The sequence below is a fragment of the Oncorhynchus clarkii genome, chromosome 26 (genome assembly GCF_045791955.1).
Source record: "Oncorhynchus clarkii lewisi isolate Uvic-CL-2024 chromosome 26, UVic_Ocla_1.0, whole genome shotgun sequence".
Taxonomy (NCBI): Eukaryota; Metazoa; Chordata; class Actinopteri; order Salmoniformes; family Salmonidae; genus Oncorhynchus; species Oncorhynchus clarkii.
Window position 1 is genome coordinate 31739655 of NC_092172.1, and position 15426 is coordinate 31755080.

At 44.5% G+C, this 15426-nt stretch overlaps 1 protein-coding gene across 4 annotated transcripts in view; it reads right to left on the bottom strand.

Moving 5' to 3' along the window:
* Positions 1–2356: 2356 nt before the first annotated feature.
* The window catches only part of LOC139385270 (aggrecan core protein-like), a 36801-nt gene continuing 23731 nt past the window's right edge, over positions 2357–15426 (bottom strand). Inside the window, exons 12-20 of one of the 4 annotated variants that reach the window (XM_071130434.1) lie at positions 12303–12401; positions 10079–12142; positions 9713–9826; positions 8236–8349; positions 4696–4854; positions 4408–4490; positions 3437–3581; positions 2994–3176; positions 2357–2583 (exon numbers count right to left, since the gene is read on the bottom strand). In XM_071130434.1, coding sequence (XP_070986535.1) covers positions 2507–2583; positions 2994–3176; positions 3437–3581; positions 4408–4490; positions 4696–4854; positions 8236–8349; positions 9713–9826; positions 10079–12142; positions 12303–12401 — 3038 coding nt within the window. In that variant the 3' untranslated portion in view covers positions 2357–2506. Of the gene's footprint in view, positions 2587–2993; positions 3177–3436; positions 3582–4407; positions 4491–4695; positions 4855–8235; positions 8350–9712; positions 9827–10078; positions 12143–12302; positions 12402–15426 lie in introns of all 4 variants that reach the window. The other 3 variants (XM_071130433.1, XM_071130435.1, XM_071130436.1) reach the window with 3 other exon arrangements.

Here is a 15426-nt window from a genome sequence, read left to right on the forward strand (position 1 = left end):
TTCCAGGTATAGAATTGCTTTAAGCCTGTTCTTTGTGGAACCTCTCCGTCATCTCTTTGATTGGTATATGGTTTATGATTGCAGGTGAAGCTTTTGGCCAGCAAGACATATGACGGTGTGTTGAAGGAGGAGGCACAGCCTCCTGTAAACATAAACAAGGAATGAAGCATCTATATCTTCATCAGATATAACAGCAGGTTATGCATACAATACAAAACTGAAGGACTACAAGCGATTAAAATGGCGATGGATCTGGAGTTTAAATAAATGTGTCCGCTGAGGTTTTTCTGTGAAACAAAACAGACAATGAAGAGAAACATTTGATCTGATAGCTACTGCAGTTGTTAATAAAACTGGTCCCATGGAGTTGCTATGCACTGCACAGCCTTGTGTGAGACGACGAAAGTGTCAAACTGACCAATGACATTCATCCGTTTGGTCCTGTTTAGGCCAACAACATTGTTGACAAACCAAGGGGTCGATTCCGATTCAATTCCAATCCCCTCAGGAAATAAATACAGTGAATTTCAATGAATTCAATGAATTAACTGACTGAAATTTAAATGGAATTGACCCCAAGCCTGTTGTTTTTTTATTCTTCCGTGTCACTACTGAACCTGAGAGAGAAGTTGAGTCCTCTCTCTCTTATTTGAGAAGTTGAGTCCTCTTTCACTCTTATTTTAGGGCAGCCTCAGTAGATTGCATGATGTTGCCTCTCCAGTGTGGCAGGCAGAGATTCTAGCATTGCTGTGTATTATTCACATCAGGCACTCTGTCTCCCTTCTGCTCTAAACAACTGATGTAGGTTTGAAATACAGACGGACACAGTAGCCTGCTGTGTCGGCTTCGCTAGCTTTCTCTTTATGACTTAGAGATTAAATAAATAATATCTCCCTTATTATCCCCTCCCATAGCCCTTTCCTGCAGTCAAATGACCTAGTGGCCTCATGGGTGGAATGTTATTCATATTTTTCATAATTTCATAATTAATAAGCATTATTTTGAACAAATGTGTTTTTTCTATGTCAAACGGTTTTGTTATATTTCAGTTTTCTGTATTGTATATAAAGTGTAATATTGGGATTCAAACTCAAAATGTAATACATTTCAACTCTATATGTGACATGGTACAGGTGTCTTATTTCTTTTAAGCCCATAACCATGTGTGTGAGGTGTATACTTTTGTTTCAAAGTAGATTTATGTGACCCTGATTTAGCCCACTGCAGTAAAAGGTGAAAGCGATCGTTCACCCCAAAATCAAAACTCGTCAGACATTTTTATTCCTCAAAAGTGTTGATATTTGCAATTGATTCGGTTTGACACAACACCACTTTTGATGTATGAAGACATCTGACAATTATAAATATTGTTTTCCCCTTTAGCATCTACTATTTTAAAGATAGGTGAGAATTTGGTGACTCATAAATGCTTGTTTGGTGGATACATGCACAAGATCTCATCCCCTTTACTTCATCTTGCTTATCATTGCTACAACCAGACATTGCTAGGCTAACATTGGTAGGCTAACATTGCTAGGCTAACATTGCTATGCTAACATTGCTAGGCTAACATTGCTAGGCTAACATTGCTAGGCTAACATTGCTATGCTAACATTGCTAGGCTAACATTGCTAGGCTAACAGCGCTCAAAAGTAACTCAATATACTTTTTCTATCAAATTCACAGTCCTTCATGGATTATTAGACCTATATGCATCTCCCATAGTGAGTGTATATTACGTAGGCACCTCCAGAATACAAACATACTTCTGACTGTCTAGTATCTTCTCATGGGTGAATTTCACCAAGCCTCTGCTTGGCTCATAACAACGTGCCAAACCTGCACTAAATACCGGCTGGCCAGATTGGGTGTTTACCTCTGGGTGGTACAGTCTAACACACACTGTCTGGTTTGGCAAAGATCTAGAACAGACTAGAGAGTCTGATTGATGCACCGTCTATGAGTACATGCTCCGGGGTGAAGTTTTCCCTAGGTACAGAGTTAGGATCAGCTTCCCCTCCACCAACCCTAATCTTAACCATTAGTGGAGGAAAAGTAAAACTGACCGAAGATCAGTGTCTAGCGGAAACTTCACCCTACACCGTGTCTCCATAATCCAGTCTAGTTGGCGACATGGACAAAGTATTTTAGCAACAACTCACATCTTATCAACGGCATCACAATCCACCAAAACCAAAAATTATATTAATAATAATAATAAAACTCCAAACAATAAACAACTCTTATATATAATGAACACATGTCATTATTTTGGGACAAGAATGACAAAAACATACTTTATATATAATTTATACTTTTTTAAAAATAGTCAGAGAGTGACAAACTGAAAAGACAATGTTACTGCTCTAAGTTGATTTGGTCTTATGTACAAGGTGGGTACTTCAAACATTCAAACCTCTTTAGTAAGTTAGAAAATGGCTTCTGTGTTCTGTAAATGTTCTTATAAAATAATTATCTTCAAGAGATCTCCCTTAATCTTCCCTGCTTAGTGACGTTTGCTGCTGGTTGATTCTCCTCGCCTTCTGATCGATCTGCGCTGTATTCTGTTACTGGGGGAGGGCACTGCTGTTGGCAAGAGAAACAAACATTACCTTCAATGATTCATACATTACCTTCAATGATTCATACATTACCTTCAATGATTCATACATTACCTTCAATGATTCATACATTACCTTCAATGATTCATACATTACCTTCAATGATTCATACATTACCTTCAATGATTCATACATTACCTTCAATGATTCAAAAGTAATTTCATAGCATCAGACAAAATTACAATAATGCAAAGCTTCACTGAAAAATACAGTGACATTTTCGTCAACCTACAAGGAACCTCGATTACCACCTTTCTAACGATCATTTCAATAGCAGAGTTCTTAGCGAGAATTGGAAGTGTGTCAATGTGGGACTAACCTACAGGCATGTTTATAGAGTGTTGAAAGAGTAAAAGAGTGTGCACTACTCACCGCCCAGGCATTCCACCTGTGGCTTCTCCCACTGTCCGTCTGCCATGCAGCGCACCACAGGCAGGTGGCGCTGTAGGAGGCCTGGGTTACACTGGTAGCGGATGATGGACCCCACAGTATACTGCTCCCGCCTGCTGCCAAACATCTTGGCATTCTCCACCTCTGGCGGTGCCCCACAGTAGACTGGGGAACAATGATCAGTAAATCAATCAATCAACAAATTACAACTGATGATATTTATTGGTAGCAATTTATTTTGAAGGGTACCTGCCTAACGAGTTTATAAAACATGAATGAGTTGTAACACAAACACAGGTATAAGATAACCACACATAATGATGGCGAAGGTACAGTAAAATTAGAGTTTTTAAGAAAACATTTACCAGTGCCCATCCAGACTCTAGAACACAATTATTGAACCCTAACCCCTGACCCATACGTACCTGGGCCAGTCTTGCAGGTGAAGGGCAGGTGGTAGTTGCAGGGAACGTCGTTCCATTGGCCGTTCTCGTGCCAGATCATCACCACACAGTCTTCTCCAGAGTTAAAGTAGTTATCCGGCTGGTTCGGCCGCCAGTTCTCAAATTGCTGAGGGGAGTGGAGAGCAACATTGGTAGGAAGTTACAAAGATCATTTATGTTTCTGTTGGTTTCTTGTTTTCAATGTAGAAAACCCAGAAATCAGGAGAGTAAGTAAGTAGTCTATAGCATGCAGATCAGAATCTACAGGTACAGTATGAACAGTGTATTAATGTACAGGTACAGTATGAACAGAGTATTAATGTACAGGTACAGTATGAACAGTGTTTGAATGTACAGGTACAGTATGAACAGTGTATGAATGCAGTAGACTACAGTATGAAGAGTGTATTAATGTACAGGTACAGTATGAACAGTGTATGAATGTACAGGTACAGTATGAACAGTGTATGAATCTACAGGTACAGTATGAACAGTGTATGAATGTACAGGTACAGTATGAACAGTGTATGAATGTACAGGTACAGTATGAACAGTGTATGAATCTACAGGTACAGTATGAACAGTGTATGAATGTACAGGTACAGTATGAACAGTGTATGAATCTACAGGTACAGTATGAACAGTGTATGAATCTACAGGTACAGTATGAACAGTGTATGAATCTACAGGTACAGTATGAACAGTGTATGAATGTACAGGTACAGTATGAACAGTGTATGAATGTACAGGTACAGTATGAACAGTGTATGAATGTACAGGTACAGTATGAACAGTGTATGAATCTACAGGTACAGTATGAACAGTGAACCACCAACAATCTGGTGGTCCCGGGAAAGGAAATGTTGGGAACCACTGGGGGAGAGCACTCTGAGTGGGGACTAAGTTCTGTGCTAACCCACTTTCTCTGTACTGTGTCTGTCTGCCTGACTCACCAGTGGTGTGCCGTCTATCCAGCGGAAGTCATTCTCCACTGTCTTGTCATTGAGCCCAATCCACTGGTAGTCCTGGCCGTTGGCTGGAGGGGGGGAAAGAGTGAAGGGATATTCTCTCTCTCTCTCTCTCTCTCTCTCTCTCTCCCTCTGTCTCTCTCTCACACACACACACACACACACACACACACACACACACACACACACACACACACACACACACACACACACACACACACACACACACACACACACACACACACACACACACACACACAGGCCTTTACTCACAGTTGACAAAGTGCTGTTCCTCTGGGGTGATGATGCTGACCAGGTGAGCGCTGAGGTCTCGGCAGCGCTGCTCGGCTTCCAGCCAGGTCTCTCTCTCGGGGAAGTGCAGGTAACAGTTGCCCTGAAACTTAGTCCACCCCTCCTCACAATCCTGCTCGTCTGTGTCGTCAACAGCAGGGGGCGATAATGAGACAGAGGCTACCAGACCCCGGAGAAGCCCGGTTTATTTTTCTATGCTCCATTATTAGTCCAACTATAATCATTGATTTCCTTCAGTCCAACCTATGGTGTGATAAATATTACTGCACATTGGTGAAAATACTGCATTTACCAGGACCTGTTAACTATCAACTTGATTCACTGCTTGAGAAGATTGGCAACACTATTTGAGGGATATGACATTTTTTGGAATGGGTGAAACAACCATCAAGCATCCATTTAACCCACAACTACAGGGTTTGGTGACGTGCAGAAAATGGTTCTTTCTATAATGCATTTTTGTTTTAAAAATTAAAGCACAAACAAAAAACACCTGGAAAATTAGCACACGGGGTCTCTTGGGTAGTCTTTAACTAAATAATAATTGGTTGTGATACTTTAAATATACAACAAATCATTTAACAAGTCAGCCTAGTGAGTATCTCCCAACAGTTTAATGAGAGTTTCTGTAGTGAGTCACTCCCAACAGTTAATGAGAGTTTCTGTAGTGAGTCACTCCCAACAGTTAATGAGAGTTTCTGTAGTGAGTCTCTCCCAACAGTTAATGAGAGTTTCTGTAGTGAGTCTCTCCCAACAGTTAATGAGAGTTTCTGTAGTGAGTCTCTCCCAACAGTTAATGAGAGTTTCTGTAGTGAGTCACTCCCAACAGTTAATGAGAGTTTCTGTAGTGAGTCACTCCCAACAGTTAATGAGAGTTTCTGTAGTGAGTCTCTCCCAACAGTTTAATGAGAGTTTCTGTAGTGAGTCTCTCCCAACAGTTAATGAGAGTTTCTGTAGTGAGTCTCTCCCAACAGTTAATGAGAGTTTCTGTAGTGAGTCTCTCCCAACAGTTAATGAGAGTTTCTGTAGTGAGTCTCTCCCAACAGTTAATGAGAGTTTCTGTAGTGAGTCTCTCCCAACAGTTAATGAGAGTTTCTGTAGTGAGTCTCTCCCAACAGTTAATGAGAGTTGCTGTAGGGAAATGTACTCGGTATACTTGTTTACAGAACATGGTGAATACCCTTTTCCCCTTCACTGTAACGTTCAAGGCTTCATTCATTCCTTCACCACACCTACATGACTAAAACAATTTCACAAAATGGCTACTTCAGCTACTTCCGTACACCTGCTTGCTAGGAGCAGCAACAGAACTACACACTAAGAAAAGAAGGTTCCTCAAGGGTTCTTTGGGAAGGATGATGGTTCTATGTGGAACCATAATGACTCAAAGAACCATTTGAGCCCTTCACTGGTTCTTTGCAGTTTTGTGAAAATTAAAATGTATTCATTAGAATATTTTGGGGCGTGGCTTGCGCATAGCTTTTTGTACAAATGTGAGTGAGTGTCATTCCAGTTGATCTAATCTGTTGTGTTATGCTATTACATGTTAAATATGACTATGGCCAGTGACAGTGTCTTGTAAAAGACAATGACCTTGTGTCAATTGAGAACATTTAACTACGTACTAAATCAGTGGTTGTCAATTCTCTCCTTAGTGACTCCCAGAGCTAGCACACCTACCTCAACGTGTCAGCTAGAACAATAATAACGCAGAAGGAATTTCAACAATATAATAAAATAACATGTATGGTTCTTCAAAAGGATCTACAAAGAACCTTTTAGACTAACAAAGGTTCTTTAGAGAACTATTCTCCATCAAGGTCCTATAAAGAACCATAAAAATGGGGTTCTATCTGGCCCCAAAAAGGCGGTTTAACCATAGCGGAACCCTTTATTGGTGCAATATAGATCCTTTATAGAACCTTGGGAAAAGGTTTTTTATAGCACCATAAAGGTTCCATTTAGAACCTTATGAGCATGGTTTTTTATAGAACCTTCAAAAAAAGGTTATATATAGCACCAAAAAGGGATCCACTATGGTTGCAAGCCAAATAACCCTTATTTGGCATTATTCAGGACCTCTTGTTTTGTGTGTAGACCTGGCTGAGAAAATGCACCCACCATATATAAGCACAGTCCTGACAGGGAGAAGTATGATGACATTGCCCCTAGACTACGGAAGCCCCTATACCCCTTTACACCCGCGGATCTTAACTTACTGTTGACACTTAGAATACACAAGGTGCACTGGTCTAAGGCACTGCATTGCAGTGCTAGCTGTGCCACCAGAGATTCTGGGTTCGACCCCAGGCTCTGTCGTGACCGGGAGGCCCATGGGGCATTGCACAATTGGCCCAGTGTCGTCGAGGCTAGGGAGGGCTTGGCTGGCAGGCGCACTAGCGACTCCTGTGGTGGGCTGGGCGCAGTGCACGCTGACTGGGTCGCCAGGTGTATGATGTTTCCTCCGACACATTGGTGCGGCTGGCTTCCGGGTTGGATGTGCAGAGAAGCAGTGCGGCTTGGTTGGGTTGTGTTTCGGAGGACGCATGGCTCTCGACCTTCGCCTCTCCCGAGTCCGTACGTGAGTTGCAGCGATGAGACAAGACTGTAATTACCAATTGGATACCACGAAATTGGGGAGAAATAAAATAATAAAATAAAAAATAAAAGAATACACAAGGTGTATTTCTGCATGTGGCTGTTTCTCTTGTTATGTCATTCACTGACAGTTACTAAATTAGCCCGTGTCAGACAAACCATTTTATTGGTCAATTAATCCAGCCAGCTATCTAAACTTGTAGTAATCATAGTTGAATAACAGACCGAGGCTCCCCCATTGATTTTGTTAGTCACTCTCACTGAAATATCATATTAAAAACTGCAAACATTTCTCTCTACCCTATGGCAAAATGTGTACAATTGCAGGAAAGTTGCTGTAAAACTGCTAATTAGTCTCTCCGCCCCATGGCAAAAGGCGCAGAATTTCAGCAAACTTGCTTTAAAACTACAACATTTTCTTTACACCCCATAGCAAAATGTGTAGAATTGCAGGAAATTAATTGCAGATTTTTTTTTAATGATCTCCTCTGTCAAGAAGGGGGCCGCTAAAATGTTTGCTCACAAGGATCTAATGTCAGTTTTGCGTTTTTACCCCTAATGGTAAGGTTTTGGCAAAAGGAAAGCTGATCCTAGATCTGTGCCTACAATCAACTTATTCTGGAGCAGACAGAAGAATTCATTGCCACACCTGGGTCACGTTCAGCATGCACAAAACAGGAGAAAACGTTTTTGAAATATAGGAAGTATACCCAAACTTGGCTGATGATAACCCTACTTGGGGTTTTCCATTTAAAAACGTTTTCGGCCATTTGTCCTCCTGAACGCAGCCCTGCTATGATGCAAGCTGCCAACGATAACAGTTTCCTTTGCATCCTTATCACTCCTGTTGTTTTTGAGAGGTTGTTGTTGGTTAGTAAACATTAGCTGAAGCCGACCTCGTACCAATCTCGCAGCGGTCCCCTCCGTAGCTGGGCAGGCATAAGCATTTGTAAGAGTCTGCATTTTCCACACAGGTGGCTCCATTGGCACAAGGGTTGGAATGGCACACATCAACCTCTGCAAAAAAGGGGGGGGGGCGGGGTGAGACTGGTGCCTCAGGGGGTGAAGGGGCAGTTGCTTTGGCAGGGGGATGCTGGGTAACAACATCTTGGAAGTCATGGAATCGGAACAGTCTGAGATGCTGCAACATGGTGATTCAGACTCCAGCCTTACTGTGTCAGGTCATCATTGAAAGGAAGATGAATAATCATCTCAATGATGTTCACTCCTGTACATGTTAACCTTTCTTTAGACCACAATATTTGACTACTTTTTTCATAAATGTTGAACTTCTGATTCATACACTTTAGAAGAAAGATACTTGATCATATAAATGTATTAAGATCTGAAGTAAGGTTAAGTCTGGATCAGCTACTTGTTGGGTGGCAGACTCATAGAAATAGAATGACTAGATGAGAGTAATTCTAATTCTTTGGGCAGCTTTGTGTTCAGATTCATATAGGCAGAAGTTCCAAGTATGTACCCAGCATGTACCCAGTATGCACCAGGATGTTGGTAGGTGTACCAGGGGTTAGCAGGCATGCAGTAGGAAAGAGAATAGAACCAGCAGACAAATCTGTCTGAAATGGCATCATTATGACGTCCTTTCAACCGGTTTTGCCAGTTGTGTAGGCTTACTGTAGCCTAGGCAACAGCAGAACAAAAACAACACAGGATGGAGTGAATCATGATCAAGAAGTATGGTGGAGAGATCCTGAGACCTCGAGACAAGGACACGATACACACATACACGCCAAAGACCCCGCGACTGTCTGACAAACACGAATGAGAGACCCAAAACCAGGTGCAGGCAAAACAGGAGAAAACATCACACTACAACACAAAATATACAGTGCATCAAGACAGGAAAAAGTGGGAACAAAATGCATTGTTAGTGTTAGTGAATCACATCTAAAAATATAACAAATACAGCCTACAGAATATTGCTAAATGTCTGAATATGTACAGTATCAGATAGTAGCATCGGGACAGAGGGTTGCAAAATTCCAGGAACTTTCAATAAATTCCCTGGTTTCCCAGAAATCCTGGTCGGAGGATTCTGGTTTTCCTGCTTATTCCCTTCTGATTCTGGGAATCCTCCAAACAGGATTTCAGAAAAACCATTCCTGGAATTTCGCAACCCTAATCAAACCAGAGGGACCGATGTCCAGGCATACAGTAGAGAGATGAGAAAAGCATTGTTAGAAACTTTCTTTACTAAGGTGTGTTACTTTCCAGTAAAACATTTACAACACTTCTGAGGGCGTCAGAATGGATCAGAAAGAGAGATGTGCAGAGAGTTAGGAACGAAGACCTTGCTAGGAACGAAGGAACGACGACGTCTTATGAGAGATAATGATACCCCTGCATCAGGACTCACCATACTGGCACCCTTCTCCCACTTTCCCGGGCGGACACTTGCACAACCCAACACCATCCTCAACTGAGCATGACCCAGCACCACACGGGTTAGGGTCACATGGGTTAGGGATACCTAAGCATGAATACAATTAGGATGAATATAATACAGTGTGTACCTTAGCACCAAAATGGCACCATACTCCCTATTTAGTGCACTATATAGGGAATAGGGTGACCTTTCTGATTGGCCTGTTCAATAAAAACACCATGCCACTTTAAATCATTTAAATAAGTCTGTTGGCTCTACAACGTAACAGCCAAACAAACATTATTTTAACTGTCCATAGCAATGAACATGGAGTCGACTGAAAGTGTGCTGACTCACCCTCCTCTGAGGATGGCTCCTCCATGACGGCAGGGGTCTGCAGGGAGATGGCTGGGGCAGCCAATCCGGCAGGAGCAAGGTCGGGGGCAAAGGTCACGTAAAACTCGCTGGTGGTCTCCCCCAGCTCAGCCCTGCCAGCCATGGCCTCCTCTGGCCCTTCTGTGCCCTCCATAAGCTCCCTGTTGCTGGGCGGAGAGGACAGCACCACAGGGAGCAGATCTCCAGAGTGTGCCCCAGATGAGACACCGCTGGTTGGGTGGTCAGCACCGCTCCATGTGTGGGACCCACTTCCCTGCCCGCTGAACTGCACTGGCCCAGCCCCCAGCTCCATGGAAACCGTGGTCGCCTTGGAAACCTCTGTCATGAAGTCATTAGTCAGGAAGGTGACAGCGCTGTCCTCCTCATCGCTGGTGGAGGATCTGGAGATTCCAGACATGTCCCCGGATGGGAAGCCCGACGTTCCGAACCCTGATGCGTATCCACCTCTTCCCGCTCCGTATCCGTAGTGGAGAGACCCCGAGGCCTCCTGTTCCCCTGAGGCTGACCCTGTGAGGTCAGTAAACCCTGACCCCAAGAAGGTCACACCCGGGAAGGACCCTGAGCCACTGCTGCCCGAGTCCGAACCGCTGTTATCACCACTTCTGGAGCCGTAGTTGAGAGACCCCGAGGCCTCCTGTTCCCCTGAGGCTGACCCCGTAAGGTCAGTAAACCCTGACCCCAAGAAGGTCACACCCGGGAAGAACCCTGAGCCGCTGCTGCCCGAGGCCGAACCGCTGATATCACCACTTCCGGAGCTGTAGTGGAGAGACCCCGAGGCCTCCTGTTCTCCTGAGGCTGACCCCGTGAGGTCGGTAAACCCTGACCCCAAGAAGGTCACACCCGGGAAGGACCCTGAGCCACTGCTGCCCGAGTCCGAACCGCTGTTATCACCACTTCTGGAGCCGTAGTGGAGAGACCCCGAGGCCTCCTGTTCCCCTGAGGCTGACCCCGTAAGGTCAGTAAACCCTGACCCCAAGAAGGTCACACCCGGGAAGAACCCTGAGCCGCTGCTGCCCGAGTCCGAACCGCTGATATCACCACTTCCGGAGCCGAAGTGGAGAGACCCCGAGGCCTCCTGTTCCCCTGAGGCTGACCCTGTGAGGTCGGTAAACCCTGACCCCAAGAAGGTCACACTCGGGAAGAACCCTGAGCCACTGCTGCCAGATCCGGAGCCGCTGAATTCCAGGCCCCCTCCACCCAGCTCCTTCTCTTTGTGTGTGTGAGAGGTGGAACCCTCCACCAGTTTACCATCGATCAGCAGGACCTGAGTGTCTCCGCTTCCTGACTCCTCTCCCGAATGACTACCGGAGCCTCCTGAGGGAAAGAATCCTGAGGGAAATCCGGAATACTCCTCACTGGAACTAGAGCTGGAGCCGGACGACATTCCAGACAACTCCCCACTTTCCCCAGAGCTGCTGGAGCTGTCAGACGAAGAGCCGCTCTCCTCAGAACTGACACCGGAGCCACTTCCCGATCCCGACAGGAACCCACTGCCACTGAACATTCCCAATCCCATTTCCGTGGGGAAGGTGAGGATCCCAGTGATTCCCTCTCCAGCCTCCTGAGGACCCCCAGAGCCCAAACCGGATAAAACGCTGCCACTCCCTGAAGAGAAGGTGACCGTTATTCCCTCTCCAGCCTCCTGAGGACCCCCAGAGCCCAAACCGGATAAAACGCTGCCACTCCCTGAAGAGAAGGTGACCGTTATTCCCTCTCCAGCCTCCTGAGGACCCCCAGAGCCCAAATCGGATAAAACACTGCCCCTCCCTGAAGTGACCGTTATTCCCGATCCGTCTCCACTCAGCCCCGAGCCGAACGCATCTCCACTACTCAGACCAGATGATCCGCTGGGAATCTCTGCGCTTCCGCTGCCTGAAAGATCACCTGACCCGGACAGATCCCCGGAATGAGGCAGTTCACCGGAGTGATCACCAGAGAGATCTCCGGAGGATCCACTCGCCCCAGAGGCCCCGGAACCAGAACCTGAGGACTCCACAGAGATGGGAGGAGTGATGGAAGGCAGGACTGTGGAGAGAGAGTGAGAGTCAGAGAGAGACACAGAGAGCGAGAGAGAAAGAAAGAAAAGTGATTTACATATTTCAGTAATGTATATACAGTGTATATTTATAGTGTAGAATTCCATAAAATGCTTATTAAAGGCAAGTGAAGTGACTATGGCTCTTACCAGGCCTCAGCAAATCAGTGATGGATGTGAGGTTAACCAAAGCCTCTTCTATCTCTGTGATGTTCAATCCAGTTTCATTGGCGACAAACAAGATGTCCACTACAGGAAACAAAAAGATCTTAGTGAGTGAGTGAGTGAGTGACTGAGTGAGTGACTGAGTAAGTGGGTGGGTGGGTGAGAGAAGGTGAGTGAGTGACCATGCAAGCGAACAACTGAGTGAGAGTGAATGATAATGCGAGCGAGTGAAGACGGAGTGAGAGGGTGAGTGAGTGATATAATGAGTGAAGGACTGAGTGAGAGAGTGGGTGAGTGGGTGAGTGAGTGAGTGAGAGAGTGGGTGGGTGAGTGAGTGAGTGAGTGAGTGACCATGCAAGCGAACAAGTGAGTGAGAGTGAAGGATAATGTGAGCGAGTGAAAACTGAGTGAGAGGGTGAGTGAGTGATATAATGAGTGAAGGACTGAGTGAGAGAGTGGGTGAGTGGGTTGGTGGGTGAGTGAGTGAGTGAGTGAGAGAGTGGGTGAGTTGGTGGGTGGGTGAGTAGGTGGGTGAGTGGGTGACTGGGTGAGTAGGTGGGTGGGTGGGTGGGTGATTGAGTGAGTGAGTGGGTGGGTGGGTGATTGAGAGATGACACATTATTCTATTACATTCCTGTGTCTATCCAAGACCAACGTACAGTTTTGATTGCGTTTTAGCCTGAATATTTTTTTGATGTTGAAATAAAGTGGAAACAACATGACTTACAGTGCCTTGCGAAAGTATTCAGCCCCCTTGAACTTTGCAACCTTTTGCCACATTTCAGGCTTCAAACATAAAGATATAAAACTGTATTTTTTTGTGAAGAATCAACAACAAGTGGGACACAATCATGAAGTGGAACGACATTTATTGGATATTTCAAACTTTTTTAACATATCAAAAACTGAAAAATTGGGCGTGCAAAATTATTCAGCCCCCTTAAGTTAATACTTTGTAGCACCACCTTTTGCTGTGATTACAGCTGTAAGTCGCTTGGGGTATGTCTCTATCAGTTTTGCACATCGAGAGACTGACATTGTTTCCCATTCCTCCTTGCAAAACAGCTCGAGCTCAGTGAGGTTGGATGGAGAGCATTTGTGAACAGCAGTTTTCAGTTCTTTCCACAGATTCTCGATTGGATTCAGGTCTGGACTTTGACTTGGCCATTCTAACACCTGGATATGTTTATTTTTTAACCATTCCATTGTAGATTTTGCTTTATGTTTTGGATCATTGTCTTGTTGGAAGACAAATCTCCGTCCCAGTCTCAGGTCTTTTGCAGACTCCATCAGGTTTTCTTCCAGAATGGTCCTATATTTGGCTCCATCCATCTTCCCATCAATTTTAACCATCTTCCCTGTCCCTGCTGAAGAAAAGCAGGCCCAAATTATGATGCTGCCACCACCATGTTTGACAGTGGGGATGGTGTGTTCAGCTGTGTTGCTTTTACGCCAAACATAACGTTTTGCATTGTTGCCAAAAAGTTCAATTTTGGTTTCATCTGACCAGAGCACCTTCTTCCACATGTTTGGTGTGTCTCCCAGGTGGCTTGTGGCAAACTTTAAACAACACTTTTTATGGATATCTTTAAGAAATGGCTTTCTTCTTGCCACTCTTCCATAAAGGCCAGATTTGTGCAATATACGACTGATTGTTGTCCTATGGACAGAGTCTCCCACCTCAGCTGTAGATCTCTGCAGTTCATCCAGAGTGATCATGGGCCTCTTGGCTGCATCTCTGATCAGTCTTCTCCTTGTATGAGCTGAAAGTTTAGAGGGACGGCCAGGTCTTGGTAGATTTGCAGTGGTCTGATACTCCTTCCATTTCAATATTATCGCTTACACAGTGCTCCTTGGGATGTTTAAAGCTTGGGAAATCTTTTTGTATCCAAATCCGGCTTTAAACTTCTTCACAACAGTATCTCGGACCTGCCTGGTGTGTTCCTTGTTCTTCATGATGCTCTCTGCGCTTTTAACGGACCTCTGAGACTATCACCGTGCAGGTGCATTTATACAGAGACTTGATTACACACAGGTGGATTGTATTTATCATCATTAGTCATTTAGGTCAACATTGGATCATTCAGAGATCCTCACTGAACTTCTGGAGAGAGTTTGCTGCACTGAAAGTAAAGGGGCTGAATAATTTTGCACGCCCAATTTTTCAGTTTTTGATTTGTTAAAAAAGTTTGAAATATCAAATAAATGTCGTTCCACTTCATGATTGTGTCCCACTTGTTGTTGATTCTTCACAAAAAAATACAGTTTTATATCTTTATGTTTGAAGCCTGAAATGTGGCAAAAGGTCGCAAAGTTCAAGGGGGCCGAATACTTTCGCAAGGCACTGTACAGTGGGGAGACCAAGTATTTGATACACTGCCGATTTTGCAGGTTTTCCTACTTACAAAGCATGTAGAGGTCTGTAATTCTTTATCATAGGTACACTTCAACTGTGAAAGACGGAATAAAAAATCCAGAAAAACACATTGTATGATTTTTAAGTAATTAATTTGCATTTTATTGCATGACATAAGTATTTGATATATCAGAAAAGCACAACTTAATATTTGGTACAGAAACCTTTGTTTGCAATTACAGAGATCATACGTTTCCTGTAGTTCTTGACCAGGTTTGCACAAACTGCAGCAGGGATTTTGGCCCACTCCTCCATACAGACCTTCTCCAGATCCTTCAGGTTTTGGGGCTGTCGCTGGGCAATACGGACTTTCAGCTCCCTCCAAAGATTTTCTATTGGGTTCAGGTCTGGAGACTGGCTAGGCCACTCCAGGACCTTGAGATGCTTCTTACGGAGCCACTCCTTAGTTGCCCTGGCTGTGTGTTTCGGGTTGTTGTCATGCTGGAAGACCCAGCCACGACCCATCCTCAATGCTCCTTGTTGGCCAAGATCTCGCGATACATGGCCCCATCCATCCTCCCCTCAATACGGTGCAGTCGTCCTGTCCCCTTTGCAGAAAAGCATCCCCAAAGAATGATGTTTCCACCTCCATGCTTCACGGTTGGGATGGTGTTCTTGGGGTTGTACTCATCCTGCTTCTTCCTCCAAACACAGCGAGTGGAGTTTAGACCAAAAAGCTCTATTTTTGTCTCA